Source organism: Ceratosolen solmsi, unplaced genomic scaffold (assembly GCF_000503995.2).
Source record: "Ceratosolen solmsi marchali unplaced genomic scaffold, CerSol_1.0 scaffold33, whole genome shotgun sequence".
NCBI classification, from domain to species: domain Eukaryota; kingdom Metazoa; phylum Arthropoda; class Insecta; order Hymenoptera; family Agaonidae; genus Ceratosolen; species Ceratosolen solmsi.
This window is the reverse complement of record NW_011948438.1, coordinates 498,733-524,505: the sequence shown is the minus strand read 5'-3', so window position 1 is coordinate 524,505 and position 25,773 is coordinate 498,733. Positions and strand designations below refer to the sequence as shown.

The 25,773-nt window shown below is 27.6% G+C and overlaps 1 protein-coding gene across 1 annotated transcript in view; it reads left to right on the top strand.

The window, feature by feature from the left end:
* Positions 1–404: 404 nt before the first annotated feature.
* inaE (inactivation no afterpotential E) overlaps positions 405–25,773 on the top strand; it is an 81,067-nt gene continuing 55,698 nt past the window's right edge. Inside the window, exon 1 of the mRNA XM_011503530.1 lies at positions 405–683. Coding sequence (XP_011501832.1) covers positions 589–683 — 95 coding nt within the window. The 5' untranslated portion in view covers positions 405–588. The remainder of the gene's footprint in view (positions 684–25,773) is intronic.

The window sequence follows — 25,773 nt, the reverse complement described above, 5'->3', positions numbered from 1 at the left end:
TAAAATACAAGCGAGATACAATATAAAAGCCCCCGTAGCAGTGTTGAAACGCAGGCGCACAGCATCCGTCGTCCATTGCCTAATCTCGCCCTCGGGTTTGCGAGCGCGCGCGCGCGCGCGTACACTTACGTACACACTCAACGGCCGGAGTAGACGCCGACGGGGAGGCAGATGCAGACGTAGCCGAGGCGTTCAGGTGGCACGGCACTCCCCTCGTTGGCAACACGTAGCGGGAAGAAAGAATCCCCTCGGCGTATGGGGTCGGGTGGCGCATCGGCCCCGTGGCTTGAGCTCGGGGTAGCCGAGGGAGAGACGAGCATTAAGCGACTCGCTCTCGGCTCTCGACGAGGCGAACCAGTCGCCGCGGTACGACGCACTCGCGAGTGTCTCCGTGCCGTCGTCGTCGCGCGGCCGCGTCCCGTGAGTTCGGGCTGATGGTGCGCGCACGTGGGGACCGCCGCTGCTTGGCCGACCGCCTCTCGGGCAACGCCGTCACATCGGCCTGTTGGAGGAGGAAAATCAGGGGGAGGAGAAGCAAGAGTAGGAGAAGGAGTTGGATAACCAGGACGATAAAGAGCCGGCAAGGAGATGCCGGGTCTCGTTGCTTTTGGCTGCCGCTGGCATATTGGAAGCGACGACCTCTACCTCCCGGGCTTGCTCCTCTCATCCCTCCATCTCGTCGAGTAAGCAACCACCACCCCCGCCACTACCACCCACTCTGCCCAGGCTCGTTTGTCGGCCCGTGAGAGAGCAGAGTGCCCTGCGGTGCGCGGTTTATCTGTCTCTTGCCTCGCACTGTTCACGGCCCTTTTGAGGTTATGGTCGCTGTGAGGCGCTGAGTGTTTGTTTACCTCTTGCATAAGAATTAACGTAATGCTGGCTTCTCAACCCTCTTTGACACCGCGTTTTACGTTACTCTGGCTTTTTTGTCCTTTGTGAGAACAGACTGGGCTTTCATGGCCTTTCATTCCCTTTGATTGCGAATTCTTTATCACTTGCTTCGTTGGCCATTATACCCACGAACGCTTACAATTTTTTAACGTCTTATCTAGCTGACGCTTTCGATGTATGGCCATGAACTTATTATCAGTGGCAATATTTATTGGAATATTAACATTGAATGATTAATGATCGATAGAGGCCCAATGGCTTTTATCTTAACATATTGCAGGTTATGCAAATACAACAATCGCCCATCTTTGGTATCCATCCGTTATCAAGATTTTGACTAAATATTATCATTACATAGAGCGGCGACATTATGCCTTTCCTTTTGATAATTAAATAATTAAAATTAGTAAAATTACTCGGTGAAAGTTATTCCCGGTAAAATATGATATGCGGTGTCACAAGGTCGTTGTCTATGTATAAAAATTTGGATTTGATAGCGCGGGAGACGGAAACCACTAGTTGATAAGAGAAAATTTCACGAGAAGGTCATTGGCGTCATCTCACGAGGTTTCGAGTTTCATTCGAAAAAAAAAGAAAGAAAGAAAAAAAATGGGCGGGTAGTATACATTTCGATAGTCGGCTTGACGCCCGCCAATTTTAAAATCAGCCCATTTTCAATTTAAAAGCGCATAAACACGCGCGAGCGAATCCCTATTAAAATAATTTACCGCAATCGAATTGTTCTTAAAATAATAAAAATTGAGTTATAATGTAGTTTTTACAAATGTAAATTGCTTATTCGATTACGTTAAATGTTTTACAATTTTATCAAAGTTATCATGGTCTTTTTATTTTCTTTGTTTTTTTCAACCTTTTTACACATATTTCTAAGTAGTATCCACCACTGTAATATACAAATTATTATATAAAAAAAAAAAAAAAGAAAAGAAAAATTTATGTTTCCGTTACAACGACGATAAAATTTAGTCATACTTCCATAGATTGATATTTTATCAAATATCATTATTCAAGATCGCAACACATCTTATATAAATATTTTATTGTTTTATAAATGATTTGTTTGGTTTATTTAAAAAAATAACTAGAATATTTTTTATTAGACGCTTGAAAAAATTAATAATAAGAATAGGGCGCGTGCACGAGGGTGTTTACGAACGAAATAAGCGTGTAGATACATGTATAGCAGGAGACAAAGAGAGAGAGAGAGAGAGAGAGAGAGAGAGAGAGAATGTGAAATTAATAGAAGAAAAAAAAATGTAACCTGAAAGAAATTTAACGATATTTAAACAATGCTTTACGTCTTTCAAATAGTTTTTAAATTATATCAGAAATATTAAATTTATATTAATGTATAATATATATATTTTAGACAATATTCATATGTAATATTTTGTGTTAGAATTATTGTAAAGGGTTCTTTAAGGTTTAAAAGAGATTAACTTAATCGTGAATTATTAATCCGTAATATTTGTAGCGACTGGATGTATATCGAATATTTGGTATAATTAATATAATAAATCAATTTCAATTTACTATATGCGATTTAAATAATTGTTTTACTTTCATAATATACGTGATATAAACTAAATTTTATTTCACGCCAAAATCAATATTCTTATAGATCTCTATTTATTTATGACGTTATCAAATCTTCGCATTGAGTACATTTTCATAGTCGATTTGATATGGTCATAATGACATTGTCTATCTCTTAACATACGATGTTGCAGTCAATACAAACTTTTGAGGTCGTTAAAAGTATGCAAGAAATATATTCTCTGACATTAACGAGCAAATACGTAGGAGAAACAGGAAAGAATGTTTTGGTTCAATTACCTTACGCACAAGCTCTAATTATACGATAATTGAATAGTTGTTTATTATCGTCTATTATTACCATTCGTTATTTCACTCGCATTTTTACACTTTAATTAATCTTTATCCAAATATTTATATTTTATTAAATAACGATTACTGCAACAATAATAATAGCAATAATAACAATAATAACAATAATAACAATAATAATGAATTAAAAACGAGCGTTATTATTAATCGAACTTGTAATTCTCGCGTATTAATTTGCATTTTTATTTGTTTGGTTATTGAAAAGTACACTTTGCTTTACCGAATGATGAAGAGAAGGAAAATCATTCGAAACGAAAATATTCCTTTTCTCATCATGGCATGTACCGCGATCTTCGACGAATCCTAATTGTTATATTCTCCTTAGAATATCATTACTAGGACATTTCATTTATGATATAATAGCTTCCCATAATTCCACGTTCCTTTATGATATTCTATAAATTATTTGCTTTCTTCGTTTCTCTTTATATGCTGGAATTCTTAACGTGATTACTAAAAGAATTAGTAAATTGTACCACAAAAGAACGCATAAAGACTATGGTTATGGTTATGCATATCCATTTATCTTTACTTCTTATCAAGTAATAATTAAATGATTAAAAATACTTTCTACAAAATTGTATCTTATTTTGTGTTAATTTTACGAGCAAATAATTAAATTTTGTGTATAATACCTTTAGTTTCGTAGACTTAATGAAAAGTCTCATTTTATCTCATTAAAAAATTTAATAAATCTTATCTTGTATTAAAAATATCTATTCTTTCAAATATATTGTATTCAAATATTATTTAAATAAACAATTCAGATGTAATAGTATTATGTATTCGCTGAAAAAAATTAATTTCACAGGACGCATAGAGAAGACGGAGTTCGTTGGTTTAGACTAATAGAAAGATTTTATGTTAATAGAGTATTTCTGTGCGTACAGACATATGTGTACATAATTAATTAAGTAATCCATTCTAAATGTAAAATTGTGAAATTGAGCTTTGTTACATATTTAAACAATGCCTCTCAAACATATTGTGATAAAGAGTCGTGAATGTGCTGCAGAAAATGACCTAAATAACTCTTTTTAGCTTATACTTTGCAATGGACATTTTAACGTTATAAATTGCTTAAAAGCGCAACGACTGTATCGCCAGTCATGCTTATACGCTTGAGAAATCACGCTACCTCATTCCACTCTCTCTCTCTCTCTCTCTCTCTCTCTCTCTCTCTCTCTCTCTAGTCGACAAGGCGTGACGCCAAAATTAAAAAAAAAAAAAAGTCAGTCACTATCAGTTGTTTTACAATGGGACATAACAACACGTTGGCTCGAATGAAAATCGCTTAAATTATGTGTCTGAGCTATATTCTCAACTTTTATCCGACCTTTATGTAAGAATCCCTTATATAAATGATGAAATATCCTGAAATTTGACAAATATTATCCTCAGAAAAAATATTGTCTGTCTTGCGTCATTTAATATTCAACGCTAAGCTGCGATCGTTTGAATTTTTTAAATCAGCCGAGTTTGAATTTAATCTGTTAAACGACATAGTCGGTTACGGGATAATGTTACGGAAGAATAATTGATGAAGTGTACCGTATAATCGTACATATAATTCACTTCATTTATATCATCGATTGTTTAATTATTTAATACTAATGTTAAAGGATTCTGCTTCATTCATTGACGATGAAGATAGTCAGTCCGTAGAATATTTTAAAAGATCGTGGAAGTTTTTTTTACCTTTAACATTCAGAGGGAAGTACATTTTAAAATTATTTAAAATCATATTTATAATTAAATACATTTGTTAGTATATACATGACCTTTCAATGTTTAATCCAAACACTTGTCGAAGTTAAATTTTATATTCTTTATGTAAAATTTTGCATTTTACATGCTTCTTATGTCTCAATCGCATATTAATTATTGCCTTTTTGAACGGTGATTATTTCGAAGTTGCCTCTAAACAAAATATCGTGGTTTCCGACATTTCTAAAAATCCATAAATTAACCATAAATTATTAAAAAAAAAAAAAATATATATATATATAATTTATTTGTTTTACTTTATGTATTTCGCCAGCAAATCAAACATCATTATAATTCATAGAATATATGTGATACAAATGGTAATGATAAGTAACATTTTCTAACTAATAAAATTATACATTTTTTATCACCTATTTCGTTAATAAAAAATATAAATGGATTGTTTAATCATAGCGTCTATTTAAGTCCAATATCATCGAGTATGAAACTGTATGTAAGTGCACGTGAAAATCTCGTTAAGTTTTGAGATTTCTGCACTCATTGACTGCTTGCTAATACGTTCAGTCTCTGCCCCGCTCCCCCATCTCCCCCCAACCCCAAAGAAGGGCACAAGGTGGATTGGATCGACGTAATTCACTTTCAAGATAAGGGAAAGGGAGCAGTAATTGTAGTAGCCTCGTAGCCAAAAGGAGCACAAGGGATGAAGCAAAGCCGGATTAGGACACTGTAGCTAACTTTTATGAAGACACAATAAGAGAGCACTGATTGGCACAAGTGGTCATGGACCTCCATTATTTTTAAGTTAATGAGTTTTGCGATTAGACGTGCAAGGATATATGCAAGTTATATGTAAGGATATGTGTAACGGGTATAAAATATCGAATGGGCTGCTATAGCCGTCATAAAGATAACGTATGCGTCATCGTATGTACTGATGAGCGGATATAAATCCGAGAGGAATAAACAAGTCGTACGTGGAAATTTTCAGGACTGAGATGGGATTAAAAATAATTTTCCACTTAATAAGAGAGGCAAAGAAAACGTTTTCGGCATACGGTAATAAGGTCATCGAGATTCTTAATCGTCAGTCATTATCCATCGGAGACTGATGAACTTGAGTTACTTATTTATAAGCCATTGATCGGTGGTAATCCGAAGGGTATTATTATGACTCCGTGTAGATGTCGAAGGATTGCATTCCTCTAGATAATCAAAGCTATCGTGGAGGAATGGCAGGTGTGTGTTAACACCGCCGGGGATAACTACGTGCGCTTTAAAACGACAGGATCTACGACAGAGAAAGGGATGGATGCATCGATCGATAGATGCTCATAATAGACTCACTACGTTTGCTTTAAGTCCTTTATCACCATATGGCGATAAGGATTTACAAATGTGGTCAGAATTTTTCTCGACAACACGCAAGTCGTTGCTCAAATAAATTTAATAAATAACTACATTTCCTAAAGACATCTTAAATAAAGTGCGTCTATGAGTTTAAATTAAACATTTGCTTATAAAAACTATAGGTTATGTATTTATTGCGTATCATTGTGGAATTTTTCATTAAATTTATGACTCGTACTAAAAGAATATAACGGACAGATTCAAATTGTCATGCGAATTAAAACTACATTGCACAACGTATTGTCTGTTAAAGCGTTGAGCCGACTCTCGCCATTTCGCCTTTTTACTTTTAAGCGCATAAAAATAGTCACCATATACAAATGGAATTATACCCACTGGAGTTATACGTAAAACGTAGTGCATTATTCTTCTTCTCTGTCACTCGATTTACATTTTTCCGACAAATTCCTCCAAGTATTATTTCACTTGAACATTGAGTCTGCATTGGTTAATCATAACACTCGTAGATGTAATAATAATAATAACGACGACGACAACGACGACGAGGACAACAAGAAGAAGAAGAAGAAGAAGAAGAAGAAGAAGAAGAAGAAGAAGAAGAAGAAGAAGAAGAAGAAGAAGAAGAAGAAGAAGAAGAAGAAGAAGAAGAAGAAGAAGAAGAAGAAGAAGAAGAAGAAGAAGAAGAAGAAGAAGAAGAAGAAGAAGAAGAAGAAGAAGAAGAAGAAGAAGAAGAATAATAATAATAAGAAGAAGAAGAAGAAGAAGAAGAAGAATACGACGACGACGAAGGCGAAGAAAATGACATATTTACTTTATTGAGGTGAAAATTATTGTAATCACAATAACGTATTGCGTATTTCGCGAACGCGGTAGATCACGCGGTCGTAAGTTTGAAATCGACTCGCGTCGACGCGATGAAAGTTCTTACTCGAGCAATATTAGAAAAATAATACAATTTGGTAGGAGCTTTCACAGCTATGCATTCACAGATACGGCTGGCAAAAGTCTGATGAACCAATGCACGGAAGCTGCGTAGCTCGAGATTAAGTAAGCGACCCGCGGCCTTCGTTCTTAACGTGTCACTAGCGCTCCGGGAGATCTTCTCGTGCTTGCAATTTTCGCTGAAACATCTCTTTATCGCACCACTGGAGATTTCCTTATCCTCGCTACCTTCAAGGGATTGCACTCTCGTTCCGCTGCTTTTTACGGCAATGAACGTGAAACGGAATCAAAGTGTGAACGGCGTTGGCGATAAACGTAAAACAATATGTAAAAATACTTATAAACACCAATTACACATAACATTATAAATCCAAAAACGCTTTATTCTTACTCATCCCTTACATTTGGATACACAATCATTTATTTTTCATCTCCTTTATTACGACAATATTTAAACATCATTTAAATGTCATTTAAAACGCAGTGTTTGCACGTTCGAATCTCAGTTCTCATGCAAGATGAGCTCACTTAACTTAGTCTCATCGCTAAAATTTCATTTTCTATCTTATTGTTGAATACGAGGATATTCTCAGGAAAGTTGTATTTATATGTATTCAACTGAGAATTGTCTACTTGTATGTTTTCAGCTACGACGTTATTCTCAATGTGGAAAGTAGTGTGAATGACATCGATGGCAATAATTATAAAAAGCAATAAAAATGAGAAAACATTCATTACGTATATTTGTATACATTTTCTCTATATTTTTCTATACATATTATCTACTTTACTTATTTACATACTTTTGTGTGTGTGTGTATATATATTACAAAAAAAAAAAAAAAAAAAAAAAAAATTATTTGATTAAATGATAAATGATTTGCTGAAATTATTAGCAATTTAGATTTACGTTGCTTCCCTTCGTTTATAAACAAACGTAAGCTAATTGTGCATACATGGATAGCAATAATTATAATTCAAATTATTTCAATCTTACAGAATTTAAATTATTATAATAATATGCAATAAAGTGTAAATCAATATTTACATTTCAAAATATAATAAAATTGTGTATTTATATTTGTTACCGCGTTTTACATTTACAATATAAAAACCATAATTGCTGTATAAGCTCAATTGAGCAAATATATTAGAATACAAAGCGAATCTTTCTTTTATACATAGTTTTCTTCAATAGTCATTACATGAATTTTGGCAGTACATCTGTCTAAAACTTACATGACTGATTTCACGATTCTCTCTTTTACATACGAGTGGGACTTAAAAGGTCGCCCCCTTTGTCATGATTAATTAGTGCATGGAAGCGTGACATTAGTGACGCGATGTTGTACACTATTCGCCTCACTCTCGCAAGTATGTTAAGTTTTAAAAGGAGGGGTACCGATCGTAACATTCGAATCAGAATGTTGCGTGGGGTGATGATGTGCTATGTAGGGTGTTGGCACATAGGGTGAAAGGAGAAACGTTGGCCAATCGATAGTATATGGAAAACGACGTGGTTTTTATGAGATACGACGAAAGCTTGATTGTGTCGTTACTCTTTGTACAACTTGACCTGGGACCCTCTAAATTTCTAAAACTTTTCTATCACATAAACTTTCCACTCGTCCAATTTTCTTAATTTTAATTACCCTGTGAATTTCACATTTTAAAACTCAATAGGGACATCCGTTAGCTCATTTTAACATTAATTCACAAAACTATATCGATTTATTTACTTCCTTAGGCCTTAACGAGCACCCTTTAAACATTAACGTATATATATATATATATATATATATATATATATATATATATATAAAATTATCGGATTGTAATTTTCATTCATTGGTGAAATACATTTATTTAATAAAAGCTTTAAAATTGAATGAAAGTATATTAGTTTGTTATTTTCTGTAGAGGTATTTTTCAAAATTTTATAGCTTAGGTAAAAAATATTTGCAAAAATAATTAATTTTTGTAAACATAAAAATACAAATCTATCATTAAATTCTATCCATGAATTTTTCATAATAATAATATTATTTCACTAATTTAAATTCGATGTAAAATAAATGAATTAATGAACGTTGACTACTGAATTATTGATTTAATTAAAATTCTTCGTTATTAGAAAGATTTATTTTTTGGTTAATTATTATAAATTTAAATAATCAAACTTTATATAAGTCATAATAATAATAATAATAATAATAATAATAATAATAATAATAATAATAATAATAATTACTTCATTTAAACATTATAAAAATTTTCATTATTTACTGTACTTTGAACAACTTTTCAATTACATATTACTTTTAATAATTTTATTAATAAATTTCATTATTCTTAAGTAAAAACGTAATGATATTTACGTAATGATAAACAATTCATAATAAATTCATAATATGTTAAAAAATTCCAAATTATATTATAAATATAAAAAGTATAAAAGTATAAAAAGTACAAAATATAGTTTATAAAGAAATATTTTTATTACTGCTTAATAAATATTTTAAACTCAATATTGAGCTTTAAGTAATTATATTATTTATCTATTAATAATAATATTGTTTTTTATATTTAAAGTATTGTCAATGTTTCTTAGCATAAATCTAAGTAATATAAGAAGTAAAATCATTTAAATTAATTTATAAAAATACTAAATATACTCAAATTTGTTGTAAGACTTCGCACATGAACAATATTGAAAATAAAGTTTATTTTCTTATAAAGTTTGAATTTATTGTAAAGTATTTCTTCTTACGCGATAGAAGAACACTTTGAAGTATAAAAATTTATATAAATTTCTAAAAGTAGTTGGACAACATACATACCATTGATTTATAAAATTCGATACTAGAATTTTTTCATGTCTTCTAGAGTATGAAAAAATTGACATCTTTAACAATTATCGAAATTTCAGTGATAATCCGTTAATACGTAACACGTCATTTTTAATGTGTTTTGCGATTTTGTCATCTCGTAGCATTTATAATGATAAAATTTAAACATTTTAAAAAATATAAATTTTGTATAAATTATAAAGTTGAAAGGACGAAAAAATGTTTCTGGATGAAGAGAAAACAGCGCATTAACTGGTTTCAATGATTTATAAAATACTTAAAATTACAGGATTCAAAAACATTGTCTTGTAATTTAACGAAAAATAATAATGGCAACGGAATTTTATAGAAACGTTGATTATTAAAAGTGTTCAAGCTCTGATGCGCACTACTGATTTTCTAACTGTTGGGTACTAAAAAAAAAAAAAATAAAAATAAAAAAAAAAAACAGAAATAAAAGTCATTAAATAGCCTAATATTATCAGTTCGTGGCTATTTCATATAATATTATTAATAACTGCGATCATATTTATTCATTGACAAGACAATATCAATTAAATGCTTCACTTTATAATACAGATATATTCGAATGGCATTCTAATTGCAAAAGAAAAATAATCTTATAAATTCTCGTCATTTATGTTTTTATGAATTTTCTGTCCCATAGATATGCCGTCATGATAAAATTTTCGATAAATTTTCCCACTATTTCATCATTCATATAACTATTTGGGGTTCGTGCACAGTTTCACGATTCTATTCAATCGAATTCTCTTTAAACAACGAATCTCCGATACTTCCCCCAGCAAATAAACGATCTTCAAATAACGCACCTTTACGTGTATGAAAAATTCTTCTATCTTCTATTACAGAATCACTAGTTTGACTGAAATTTACGGAGAGTGGAAATCAATGTCATTTTGTTTTTCAAAATAATTTTAATTATTAAAATCAAACATAATAATGTATCCTTTGAACGCCAATACAATCCTTTATAATTTACAAATAATCATTGATTTATTACTATTTATTACATAATTTTTTTTTTTTTTTTTTTTTAATATATATATATATATATATATATGATTCTTAATATGATTATATATATGATTTTTTTTTTCTCTCCTTTTTCATTCCTTCGTTACTCATAAATTCCTTGCTTATCATAAATTAATTATAAAAGTTCATACAGTAATCCAATTAGTTTATACTGAAAGTGTGTTCAAATTATAAAAATGAAAATTTTTTTGAATATTTTAACTAATGCAAATTGTTAATGGAATACCTCGGTTATTAATAAAATTTCGATTAGCGCAATGTTGTAGATAACCGGAAAATTACAATTTTCTGCACAGATATCATTATTATATCATTATTATCACATTACTAGGAGAAAAAAATAGTGATTTAAATATGAAAAATTAATTATAATAAAGATAACTATTATAAATATCGGAATTCTTATTAACTTTTCCATGTCTTATTTTAAATTCTTTCGTAAGTAATATTATTATTCAGCTTACATGTCGAATGTTTATTTAAATCGAATAACTTTCCATAATCATTTTATTAGAAATTTTATAAGCGTTTTATTTGCTTATTTAAAAACTTTGGAGTTTAGAGTTTTTTTTTTCCTTTGTATATAACTTTATGGATTATTATTATATGGATTTTTAGTAGAAAAAAAAAAAAATTAAAAATAAAGCATAGTATATTATCGAACAATAATTTTGTAAAATAATTGATTTATTGAATTAATCGATTATTAAATGCTCGGATAAGATAGAATTAATATGTAAGATTCTCTTCTCTTTATGACTTTCTAGTTGTAAAAGTATTATTATTTACTTAAAATATGTTACTAATTGTAATCGGCGATCTAGAAGAAATAAATATTTCTCATTAAATTTCTTAATGATCTCTACCAACTAAAGTATATTTATTATTACAGATTATAAATCAAATACTATTGTAAGATAAGAAATTTATTGAAACTTAATATGAATTTTTTAAAACAATTTATGAATTCGATAAGTCTTTATAGATGATTAAGTGCAATAGGGACTGAGCTACAGTGTATAAAACTTTTTCTTTTAATATCCAAAAGTGATTGTATATATAAAAAATAATATTATACAAGTAAATTGATTTTATAAACTTGTAAATATATTTTTCTACATATACCGTGATTATATATAATACATGTATGTGTTGACATATATGGGCGATTGATTTTAAAATTAATCAATGATGATGAATAAGAAAATTGTGGTTTTAATTTATGTCTAAAGTCAAGTTTTTTGTTTATTTATTTAAACTTTTTTCTATTTTTCTTTTTTTTTTATATTTGCGCCTTAAAGACCTATTGAAACGTAAAGAATTTTTCAAATTATATTACAAAACACAGCAGAGATTCGGAAAATATGATGACACATTAAAGGTTTGTCCATGAATATTTAATGCTATTAAAGCACCAAGAGCAATTTTACAAAGAAAATAAGATAGAAATAGAGAAAGACCAATGCTTTATGTCGATACTCAATAGTATTATTCTTGTCGATGGTGATATTTTCTTCGAGCACTTGTGCATTCTAAGCGACCGTGAACTATCGCAATCGAGAGAAAGATCCATTTATCGCCGCGAAACTTGGACAGATAATACGTATGTGCACTTGTGGGCATTTTCTCTTTCGTTCTATTTGCCCTCGCTTTTCGTATTCAATGCTGCCTTGCTCTTTAACACGACTACACTCCCTTAAGAATACGTGCGCGTGTGTGTATTACACCCTTCGTCTTGTGCACCCTTGTGGAGAATGTACAGCGTGAATTAAAAGTAACCGTTATGCGATGTGCTTTTTACGTTCGGAAACTCAAAGTTTAGCTGCGTCTAGGACTTTGGTTCACAAACTATTAAAAAGCTCTGGATGTCAGATTTTCAAAATTCAGAAAATCAGATTTTCTAAATTTAGATTCGAAAGCCAATGAAGCTTAAACTTGTTCGCTATCGGTTCTGATGCTGCAAACATTTATTAATATTAATAAAAATAAAAAATAAAAAAAATTTTTTATTACCAAAATCAAGAACGAAGCCAGCATTATACAATGTATTATTATATACTGCCGTTGTTCGTTATTTTTTAAATTTAGGAAAATTTAAAATATTTTAAATTTAGGAATAATGTGCTTTTCAGGGAATTGTGTAAAGCTTCATCGTAATAATCGCCGTTTACAAATAGCAGCGACAGCGTTATTTAATATTAATATACTTTTTCTTTGGATTATACAACTAATACGTCTTCAGTCTCGTTGCATTCATTTTGAAGGAATGGGTACTCTGGGATGTAAATAAGGATATACGAGCGGGGAGAGAGGATAGGAGAGGGGGGGGGAGAGAGAGAGAGAGAGAGAGAGAGAGAGAGAGAGAGAGAGAGAGAGGGAGAGTATGGGGGAAGGGGAAGTAAAATACATGAGCATACGAGGACATGGGCCGAGGGGATTTAAGTGGATTTGGATGGAGGGGATTCACAAGGAGCGATGGGGGATCTCTTTTCTTAAAGCGAGCCAGGCATTAAAACACCATGGTTTGACTGCTTGGCTTATATCGCGCTGATCCCATACTGAAATTATTGTGCATTCATTAATTCTAATACTTGGCAATGTTTCATATCAATGTGTCCCTACATTTATGGATCATACGTCTGCCTTTGACACACGCGTACCCGCGCAGCGATGAGCCGAAGTTTATGTTGTTTGTCATTTAAATATTCTTAGATAGTGTGATAAACAATGGGAATACAGTTAATGAATCGCATAATACTTAGTCGAGTAGGTTAAATTTTAATCGGCGACTGTGTAATTAACGTAAAGTGACGTCACATTGCAATAATCGACATAATTATCATCGCTGTGTGTATATTTGTAATTTTATGAAAAATAAAATTAAATTAAATTAAAGGAATGACAATCCTACTGAATGTATGCATTAGCATATTAATATATTCATGGAAAAAGATTAAGAGAAATTTAGACGTTGAATTTTACCGTCTGATTCGTATTTAGCTCGGTATTTCCTTAATGTTATTATTATGCACATTCTTAAACTATATTTGATATTAGAAAGTATATCGTATGTTTTATCCCCTCCTATGGCTTACAATAATTAAAGACTAGTAAAATTCTATCAAATTATATAATCATATTCTTAAAACATACTATATATATATATATATATATATATATATATATATATATATATATATAATAATAATAAATCAAAATACTTCATGCTTATCAAGAGAATTTTGTAAAAATTAAAATGTTATAATAAAGAAATGGAATTTTTTTTTTTTTTGCAACTTAGGGATAAGCACTGAACATTTTAAATAAAGCAAATAGGTATTTATAAATATTCTAAAAGCTCAGTGATCGATTATCCAGATTTTGTCAAGTAACAATCTTTCAATTAGTAATTACTGACATATTTTATTTATTTATTTATTTTTTTTTTAATAATTTATAGATATAAATACTGTTTTATGATTATAAAAAAAAAAACCCTTAATTATTTTTGCTGAATAGTATTAATAAATTACTTTTAATGCTGTAAATAATGGAAATATTATGTAAATCAAAAAATTTTTCTTTTTATTAGAAAATTATGTACTATTAAATGAATCTTGTAAATTAATAAAACTGCCATTGAAATACTTGAGTGATCAAAAACATTTTTATCGGTAGATTTATCTGAATTTTATTAATTAGAATATTATTGATGATATTATGATTATTAATTATTCTAAAAGCAGAAAAATATCAACTCTTTTAAAATCGTTATTAAACGTTATTATAATTGCTTTATTATTATTATTGTTAATTATTATATACAATATAAAATTTTTTAAATATTCTAATTGTTTTAAAATAATTAATAGTTCAGGTCAAATAATCAAATTATAATAGATGGTATATTAGGAATAAGGTCAAATTTCTTAAACTTAAATAGTGTTTTCTATTTTATTGACTACATAAAAGTTCCTATACCTATATATATATATATAGAAAAATGGATGATGTAATATTTTTGTTTAGTATTCCAGTGATCTTATGAATTTTATAAAATTAATCAGATAAATTAAAGTATGCTTTGTAAATTGTATTATTTAACCATAACACAGATATAATTATATAGAAACATAATATTGTTAAATTGCATAATGCATTATTACAATGTAATATATTATTGTATTTATAATATTAAATATATGACTTTACTTAAAATTGTTTAAATTTCATAAATATTTAATACAAAATTTACATATACATACGCACGCACACGCACACGCACACGCACACAAACAAACAAACAAACAAACAAACGCGCGCGTGTACATTGGTGGAAAGCAGTATGGTTTCTTTCTGAATGACAAAACAATAAGTTTCTAAGCAGGTAGTACCAAGCAATTTTCCGCTCGATTGTTTGCCTAAATTTAGACAAGATTAAACGAAAATTTCGAACTAATAATAGTATGTCAAAATTCGTATAGATTTGAAGGATTTTATTTTGAGGATAGTTTATTCCATTCGTTAGGTATACCGTTATAATCAATGGAATATTCTGAATTAGAAGACTCATTGAATTGAAAGTCAAACTTATTAAAATCAGCCTGGATTTAATTTATACTTAAAAATTTTTTTTTAATATTACACCTATTAATTTGTTTAATCCCTTTCAATGATATTTTATGAATTTATTATGATTTGTAATATCGACAGTTGTTTAATTATTTACCGGTATATTTTCAATATTGTATGCATATATTTCATTACTTATAAGTAAAAAACAAATTGATAAACTTGAGTGAAAAATTCTTTTTCACTCAAAGCTATTCTCCTAATCGTACCTACTTAAGTGAAAATGTAAATGAATTGTCTGTCTACGTGTGTGCCTGTGAATGAAAGTAAAAATAAACGTAAAGCAAAGCGTATCTCTCCTCTACGAATTCGTCTTGTAACAACACAAATTGAGCCAATACTCTTTAATTGAATTAGAGTCACGTGTTCAGAAAATGACGCCAATGCAATAGAGAAAACTTTGTATGGTTTCCCAATGAATTAAAGTACTTGTATATATTTTTCTCTCTTCGTATGCTTTTTGATTTTTTCGCTTTACTTTGACTAAAATGGCATTTCTCTTAATGATTGTACACGAATGCACAACGACTCTTTTCGAAAATTCATATATTTCTAATTATTTCTTCTTTTCTTTTAATTTTTAATAGTCTTATAAAAATCACATGTAAGATTTTATTTTTTTTTTTTTTTTTTTCTTTCGAAATCAAGCTATTTAATTTCAGTTTAATGCTACACGTAAATGACCATTTATGGGAACGTAACAAGGCATTTTGGAATTAAAATAAAGATAATTTGTATGACTGAATTCTTATAGACGAAGGTGACTTGATACGTATTTTATTATTTGTATATTTATTTTTGCAAACGTATCAATGATAATATAATCTTGATTATTTATATAAGGATTAAAAAAAAATTACAGATTTTTCATTTTATTAACTGTAAAATCATAGATTTTTCTTATTACCTGTATTCTAAATTTTCTTATTTTTTAGTCCTTTACTTTTATTATTATATTAAATTAGCTTTATATAGCATTTGATGGGTAATGCATGAAAAGAAAATCAATGCAAAGAGAAAATTAATTTTCTATTTCTGATATCAATCAAAATAATGTATCCGAAGCTAAATGTAAATAATTACAGTATAATATTGATACATTTCTATAATTAATACTATTTTTTTATTTAATTAAATAAACTAGGTGACGTCAACGTTTAAAAGCGAAACATATTGTTCTGATACAAATCTGAAGAAATTTGTTACATGCCAAATAAGCACGTTTTTTTCTTGTGTTTCTTATAATTATAATTATTATCAAGGCATTAAATTTAATTTTACTATTTTACTTTAATAGGTATGAAATAATTAATCTTGTTTTTATTTAATATGAAATTATTGGCGTATTTATGATATATCTAGAAAAAAATAGTATAACTTACTGATTACTGAAAACGAAGCGATAATATGGAAATTATGTAATGCGATATTGTTCATTTTTTTGCATTTCGATTTAAGAAGAATTAAGCAATAAAAAATAATTATTCTCGTTAGATAGTTTACAGGGACTATAATAAAAATTCTAGATCAAAAGCAACTCAATTGAATTACGTATTCTAAGCATAATGTAACAGTCATTAGTACTTGATAATAAATTACTTTCTTCGAACTTTAGTGAATATCTTTGCCATCACTTAGATAAACTAACAATCGATTTATTAAAATTCATAATAAAATGTACTCGAATTGATATTCAAAGCATCAAAATTCTCTGGTTGAATAAGTACGCTTGGACGTATTTATTTCGAGAACTACATCTTTAAAGAAAACATTTATATTTTTTGTCAGAACTCTGTACAATTACATGAAACTTTACATATATAATAGAGATCGTGACTCGTGGACGAAATTAAATTATTTTTTTTAAAGAAAATGTTTCGGTTGAATTGGTTTAATTATTTGTAAAAATCAATCACTGACTAATAAACAGTCGATCAATACAAACAGTATTTTACGCAATTTTATTTCAATTTTCAACTTTAAATTACTAATTTTTTCATATTGTTAATTGCCATTTATAAATATATATGTATTTTCGTGTTTATGACATATTGACTATCACATTTTTATATATAACATGCATTTTATTCACAAAAACTATTATAAATTAAATAATATTCGGTAATTCATTAATAGATCATATGTTTTATGAAAGATTATTATTTGTGAATATTTAATAGAAAATTAATGTTGCTAGAAACATATTATTTAGAAATTCATGTTTTTAGAAATGCTTTATGTCAAAAAAATTTCTTATAAAATTTTTATCAATTTATCAATACATAAATACTCATATTTACATAATTGTAAAATATTATTTATATATGAATTTGTTTAATCGTTTGCCTTTATCAAAGCTATTTTTTTATTATCGATTTATCTTTCCCCTGATAAACGTATTCCTTATGTTCCTTCGTATCTGTGGTATAAATTTCTATCCATATTTATCTATCGATAAACACTCATTTATTTTTCATTCGTTCTCCCTTTCATTTTCTTGCTTTTCATTTCACAAAAACTTCGTATCTTTTAGTCAACCTATCATTATAAAATACTTCTGCATCTTCACTTCGTCTTTATTCTTTGTACGTAATCTATTTATCTTATTCGAATTTATGTATAAAATAAATGACATGTAATATAAATAAAATGCTGTAAATACAAAATTTTTTATTACAAGATATTAATAAATAATTATTGGGATATCTTACATTGCAAATTCATCAATATCCTTAGAAGATTCATAAAACTTTACATAAGATTTTCTTGCTTTGTAATGTATTATAGAATAATCTATTATTATAATAAATTTAAAAAATATCTTAAATATAATTATAGATCAATCTTATTATAAATCTTCCATGTTTATATATATATATATGTATATATATTTATATATATATATCCATAGATTACATTTTTCATTGAAAAAAAAAGTTACTATTTTCTTCGCAAACAGTATCTGAAATTTGCTTTATTTCAATTTGTGATTTCAGTCGTACGTACATATTAGAGGGAGGGGATGGTCGACCGGAAATAAAGTACGATTCCATCAAATCAAATATCGGAAGACATAATTTTTTTGAAAAGCACCTGCAGCTGCAGAGTCTTTCGAATCTACTTGATTTGCCGTTAAATTCGTTACTGCTCGTGAATAATTTGCAATCCAACTACTGCGACCAAACATTCAATTTTAATGATCAGTGTACGTCAAGGATAAATTTGAAAATTTTCGTTCGATTAAGTTATCTTACATCACCGTTCCGTTATAGCCTTTAAAATGTCATGGGAATGCGTGAAATATTCCTTATCATAAAATAACAACACGATTTCTGATTTAAATTCATTTACACTTACAAAATTTTGTAATTAGACCATTAATACAGTTATTTATAACATTTCATGATTTTATTATAGATAAAATGTGATTAGGAGAACCATAACGCATGAAAACTTAGTTTTACTATATAATTAGCAGACATTCGTCTGTAAGTTATATTACAACTTATATTAAACTCACGATAATAAAATTCTTCGTTTTCTTATTATGTTAATCGAACAGATATAGAAATATATTAATTTACAGAGCAAATGACAAGAATTATTAACTATAATTCTATATATTTAAATAGAAATTAGCAGTACGTAAGTTGTAAAGTGCCTAAATTTATGAAAGGGACTATATATTTCAATGAATATCTTCTCTACTTGAAAATTCAAATACATAAAACTTGATATCTAATATTAATTGAATATTATATGTTTTATTGTAGGTATTCGTTAAAAAATTTCGTTATACATTTTTCAAAATCCTTTCTAAAAATGACGACTTAACTTTGTAATATAAATCGCCGTTCACTGTACAATTTGAGAAAATAAAATGTATTAAACGTTTTTATTATAAAAACATCATATCGCTTTAATATCGTTGAACAGTATGGTTATGAATATAATAGTTATACTTTTATAAACACTAAAATATAACCATTGAACGTATTATGGTATTTTTATTGAAATATCGTACAATTGTAAATCTTATTTACCAACAGTAGAAAATTAAACGAGAAAATTTTAAATACCAAATCTATTTATATAGAGTTCAGTTTTACTTATTATTATTATTATTATTATTAACGTTGCTTTCCTGTAAGAAATACATTTATAATACTCCATTTCTTAATATAAATTCATAGCCTTTATTTTTATCTAAAAATGTAATCCGTAAGTATATAAAATTATGAGATAACTTTCATTCATCGTTCCACAAAAATTGAATATAAAGATAAGTAAAGAAAAATATTTCTTTTAGCTATCTTAATCGAGAGGTTACACTTTAAATATGTTGCTTGGAAAACAGTTATTAAAAAGAAGAAAATAATCTTACATTTTACTAAATAATAAATAAAAACAAGTTCGTTCTTCATTTAATCAACGACTATTGTTTAATAAATCATTTCGAATATTGAATATTAACATTCTCTTAATCAACTATAAATAAGTATTGTAAAATGTTATAATTCTTTAATCGGCTGAATATTTAATTCGCTTATTAGTTGTGCTTGAAAATTTTATATTATTATTTTAATGTAACATTTGTAAATGTAGAAATTTAGATAAGACAACATGACGGCGATAATCGAATATTGACTCCGGCCAGGTGAAATATTTTATATACTATACTTGCCATAAATATATAGTAGATTATATTAATTGTTTTATTGAAAAACGAATATAATACTTTATTTATGTTTATAATGTTCTATCAGTAGATCAAAAAAAAAAAAAATTAATTAATTTAGACATTTTTATTGCCAACATGTTTGGAAAAAATTCAATATTTTTTTGCAAAACATCATGAAATATTTATAAGTATATTTTATAATGTGACTCACAAGCCCATATAGCTCGATAACTATAATATGCATAATTCTGTTATATCCTAAACTAACATATATATGGCTTACATCATTTTGTTTTATCGATGTCTCATTTATTACCAATGATATTCTTTGATAAACGAAGCTTTCTAAGTGCCGAGAAATTTGGAAACAGACATTTGTCTATCTTGAACATCGTTGTCAATCACGTCTCCTTGTATCACATTCAACTTACTAAAGTTGTTTCACAACCCTCTATATCTTCCACATTCCGTTAGTATGTATTTCCCTAAGGATCAACATAAATATCATTTGCGGAAAAAACATTGATACTGAAAATTCGATCTACGCTTCCCTTAATGACAAGGACTTAAATAAATTAAATGATGCTCTCTATACAAAGAAACTACATTTAATTAATCCTATAAGTAAAAACAATTAAATTAACAATTAAGTAATTTTATTTTACTGAAAAATATCAAATACACCAACAGGTAGTATAGATTTCTAGTAAAAAATTTTCTATTACCGTAACATAGAGTATATATTTTATATTTCAATAACGATTAACAAAACACTATAAAATATTAATAATGAATTTGAAACAAATATTGTGGACACTATATTGTGCACTTATTTTACTCATTGTTATTACTTTACATTATTACATAATATTACGTAACACATTAATATTACATAACATATTATTACATTATATAATAATTAATACTTTATATTTCGACATAAGTTATTTTATAAATTTTATGAATTTTTAAAAATAGTATTGAATTATGTTGATACAATTATAAATTTTATATTATTAATGGTTATCTATTGTGAAATCATAAAAGTCGTAAGAATGAAGCCGAATTATTTTTAGATAATTGTACAACGTATATTTCGCTTCTTCTTTTTTTTTTTTTCAAAGCAATGGGATACAATAAATTAGGATAAATAAGCACATCACGGGATAGTAAGTAAAAATATATTGTAAGTATCTAAAATATTTCATATGTTAAAAGCATCCTCTTATTATGATAAAAATGATTATTTTACCAGACTTCACAAATGAAATTTATGCAATATAATATCCAAAAGAGTATAAAGAATATTAAAATATTTTTCATTTTTATTAATCAATATTTATTATTAGCTATATTTTTAATTATATTGGTAGAAAAATTGTGAGAGAAAATCGCAGTATTCGGTCGTTTATTATTAATATTTATAGTAATATGAATTATTTATTAAAAAAATTAATGTTATTATTTAATTTGATAGAATTTATATTATATATTGCATCTGATGAGAAAACATTCGTTATCGCATTTTACTTTGAAATACCCATTCAAAGTAATACTTTTTAAGAATATTTCATTTCTTTGAAAGTCGGCTATTTTTAAAAGATATATTAACCAAATTTTAATGCTTATTCGAATTAAAATTTTGGTTTTTAAATTTTCGTTTTTCAGTGATATACAATATTAAAGACGTTTAAATATTAGAAAGTTTTAATACGGAGTTAAATTATATATCATATATTTAAAATTAAAAAGTAAATAATAAACATTCAAGTAACGAAGTTAATGTCTATTTTATTCTGCATATATGTAATAAAAGATGTTAAAATATAACAATTTGTTAGGACCGTTTAATGCATGTACCATTGTGTCTGCATTGTAATTAAATAGATTATTGAATATAAGTTCAAGAATTCTTATGAAATTTCGTGATATTTAGTTTATTAGTCATTACAAAATTTCAACAAATAGTATACTAAAACTGTAGAAAGCTAATGAAGGAAAAGAAAGAATCATACATCAAAATAATTACTAATATAAGATTGATGGGAAAAACGGAGAATAATTTTATATAACCTTTTCTTTCTTCATTTAAAGAAAAAAACTTGGTAAAATTTTATACATTTCCATGTAATTGCCCAAAGAAATTTTTCCACGCGAGTTATGATGATACTTTAATTCTCGATTGTATAGAGTGAACACAATTTTCTTGTCTTGACTACTGTCATTGACACCAAATTACTTTGTGCATCTGTGCCTTTTTTCTTTCGCGAAACTTGATATAGGCCAAACAGTTTTTATGCATACGTGAATATTTTCGATACTGCACTGTATTTGGCTTCTTCATACAGCCTTATACAAGCATACACGTATATACGTGCAAACATGATAAAATGCATATGCATTTGTACGCACAGGCAGACACGCGCACAAACACAAAGTCACACATTATGTGGATATGCAAATATCCACGTAACCCGTACGCCTGAATTTATGCGCGCATGCACACACTGCTACATGCATACTTGCTACATGAAAACACATATGAACAGACATCTATCAATTTTACCTGGAATATATGCCTAAAATATAAAAAAAAAAAAAATAATAATAATAATAAAAAAAAACATAGAATTCTTATTTGTTTATCTTATTAAATTTTTTTAAATTGATTATAAATTCTATAGTCCAGACAAAAAAAGGTTATTATAATAATAAGACTAAAATTAGAAATACTAAGCTAAAATGCTTATTTTTATGAAATAATATACAATACGATGTTAAAGCTTTGGTATTAGAAGAATTATTGATAAATCCAATGGAAACAATGTTATAAGTAAAATTGCACACCATATTAGTTATAAACGTAAAATTTTATATTTAATCATCTGTAAAGTGTGTACTTCTTTGTAAGCTGTAAATTATTAAAAATAATGTAATATTTTTGTATTAATTTTGTAATATATCTTTACCATCCTTTTTCATTTCTTACTAGATATTTTTAAATCGCGATCTTTCATTTGTCGGCTTAAATCAGACGTCAAAGCTCCATGTTATGGAAATTACTACAAACACACATGGAGACTTTTCATGAAAAATTTTCATGTCTTATTTCTTCGTTATTTATTTTCTTTTCTTTTTACATTTATCATTATTATAATGTTTTTTAATCTTCATACATTGATAAATATTATAATTGCACATGCACAGATATATTATAAATAAAAAAAGTTATTTTTTATTAAAGTAGGTTGAAATATTCAGCGGAGACTATTTTCATTAAATATTAAAATCGAGAGTATAATCATATTTGGATGAGTAGATATGCACATATGATTTTCACAAATGTTTATCAATATTTTTCATAATTTACACTTTGTTGAGTGCATTAATCTAACATAAAAATTAAATGTTGCCATTATATGAATAAATTGAAATTTTTTGTAATTTACATCAGTTATGCATACAAAGTTGCATCACTTTTACGTATGCAATAGCAAAAATATCAATTTTCATGTATATTCCTTAGTCTATAATAATAATAATAATTGTTCAACTATATTTCTAAATTTATACACTTACTATATTTTTATTATTTTAATTATAATAAAATTAATTAAAAATACTAATGATATGTATTTGATTTGATGTTATTTACAATGTAAATTAGATATTCGTGTAGAATTTTATATATAATTTTTGTTTTAGTAATTTAAGAGTGTTTGATTTCAAATTCATGGAAATATTAAATTATGCTTTTATTTGTATATAGAAATAAATATATATATATATATATATATATATATATATATACATATAATGTAGGTATGAATTATTTATTTATAATTGTAATTATTATAAATTTATCTATCAGTTATATATGGAATTGAAGATTGCATAATTTTCATAATATATTAAATCATAAAAATCAGCACATAATTGAATACTGTCTTTAGTACAATAAAAGATTCATCATTCGTCAAAACAAAATAAAATATATTACTAAATAATAATATAAATTGTTAAAAATGCAAGTAATACATTATGAAAGTATTAATGACAGCAAAATATAAAGAAGTATTTTGATTTGAAATCCATAGGAAGTAAAATAATTTTTCAATATATTATGCACTAATTATCTTACAAATAATATTTATAATTCAATTTTAGCCATATCTTCTATATGTATTGTCAATACATGTAATATGTAAATACATAGAATACGTCTATATATGTTTTTTTTTTGCTCTTAATATATTCTCCAAATTTACATTAATTCACACGTACGTACACAATGTACGGCATGCACACATGATAAGATACACTGATACACTTTCACTCAATATCATTACTGCCAGGCAGAATTATAATAATGGGAATATAATATTAATTATAACAATTATTTCATTAGAATTATAACAATAAAATAATTGTAGTATAGTAAACACGTTAAATGATGTTAACTTTCAGGTCGGTTATTATTAAAATGTTATATTGCATAGTAAATTATATATGGAAATGTTTTAATTGTTATATATAACATTGAATAATGTATTAGAATGTTAATCATTTGAATCCATATTTGAATACCTTGTTACGTTTTATTTTTAAGATTTAGAATATAATTTATCAATATTCAACAGTATTTAATATTTTATGTATATTTTTGATATTTTATATGTATAAAAGCCATAATACTCTACTATATTTCATCTAAAGAATATCTTATGTGCGAATATAAAAAATTGATTGGGTTAACATTGCATTGTTTAATTTTAACTTCTCATCATTGAACAACATGTGACTTGAATTATGAGTAAAACGAAGTATATTTATTGGAAGCTAATAATAAAAAACTTAAGTTTATTTGAATAATTACAATCGGAATTATTCACATAACTAATTTATCAAAGAATTACAGTATAGTAATACAAAAGATGAGAAAAACATTCGAAAATTACACAATAATCCATTATGAGAATTCCTAATTCGATCGAATTTTCTCTAGTTTTTCAATTGTCAATGAAGAAATAAATATAAAATGAAGCACGAAGTTAATTAAACTGAGGATAAATACTGATAATGTAAGATTTCTAAGCATCTCAAAGATAACAATTATTAGATAAATATAATGCATAAATCATAAAATAATTAGAACATATAGAAATATAAGGACGGCTTAACAGTTGTGAAATAGCAATAGCTGCAGTCGCAAAATAAGATGAAACTAGCGTAGCCAGCACGATAAAAGTTTAAGGGAAAGCCGATGTAACAGAGGGAAAACTTTCTTTGTTGTTTTCAGCTTGCGCGTTACGGTATTTTCGCACCCCCTTTGGTATCTCCCCGAACCCCTATACAGTCGTGCATTATTTCGCTTACCACTAGGGACTTGAAATGCCCTTTTCTCTGTCGCCCCATCCTATCTTCTTTCCTTCTTTCTATCGTTCAGTCCTCCCATATATTTAATAATTGATTTTTGGCTTTCCTTACCATTAACCATTATTTTTAATTATTTCACAGGATCTCATTGAAATTAAATAATAACCTTCAATAATTTTTCCTAATATAATGTATAAAAGTATATGTACGCGCGCGCGCGCGCGCACACACACACACACACACACACACACACACACATCTTTTATAAATAAAGTATAGGTTATCCCTTCAATAGTAACGAAATTTTTTTTATTCCTT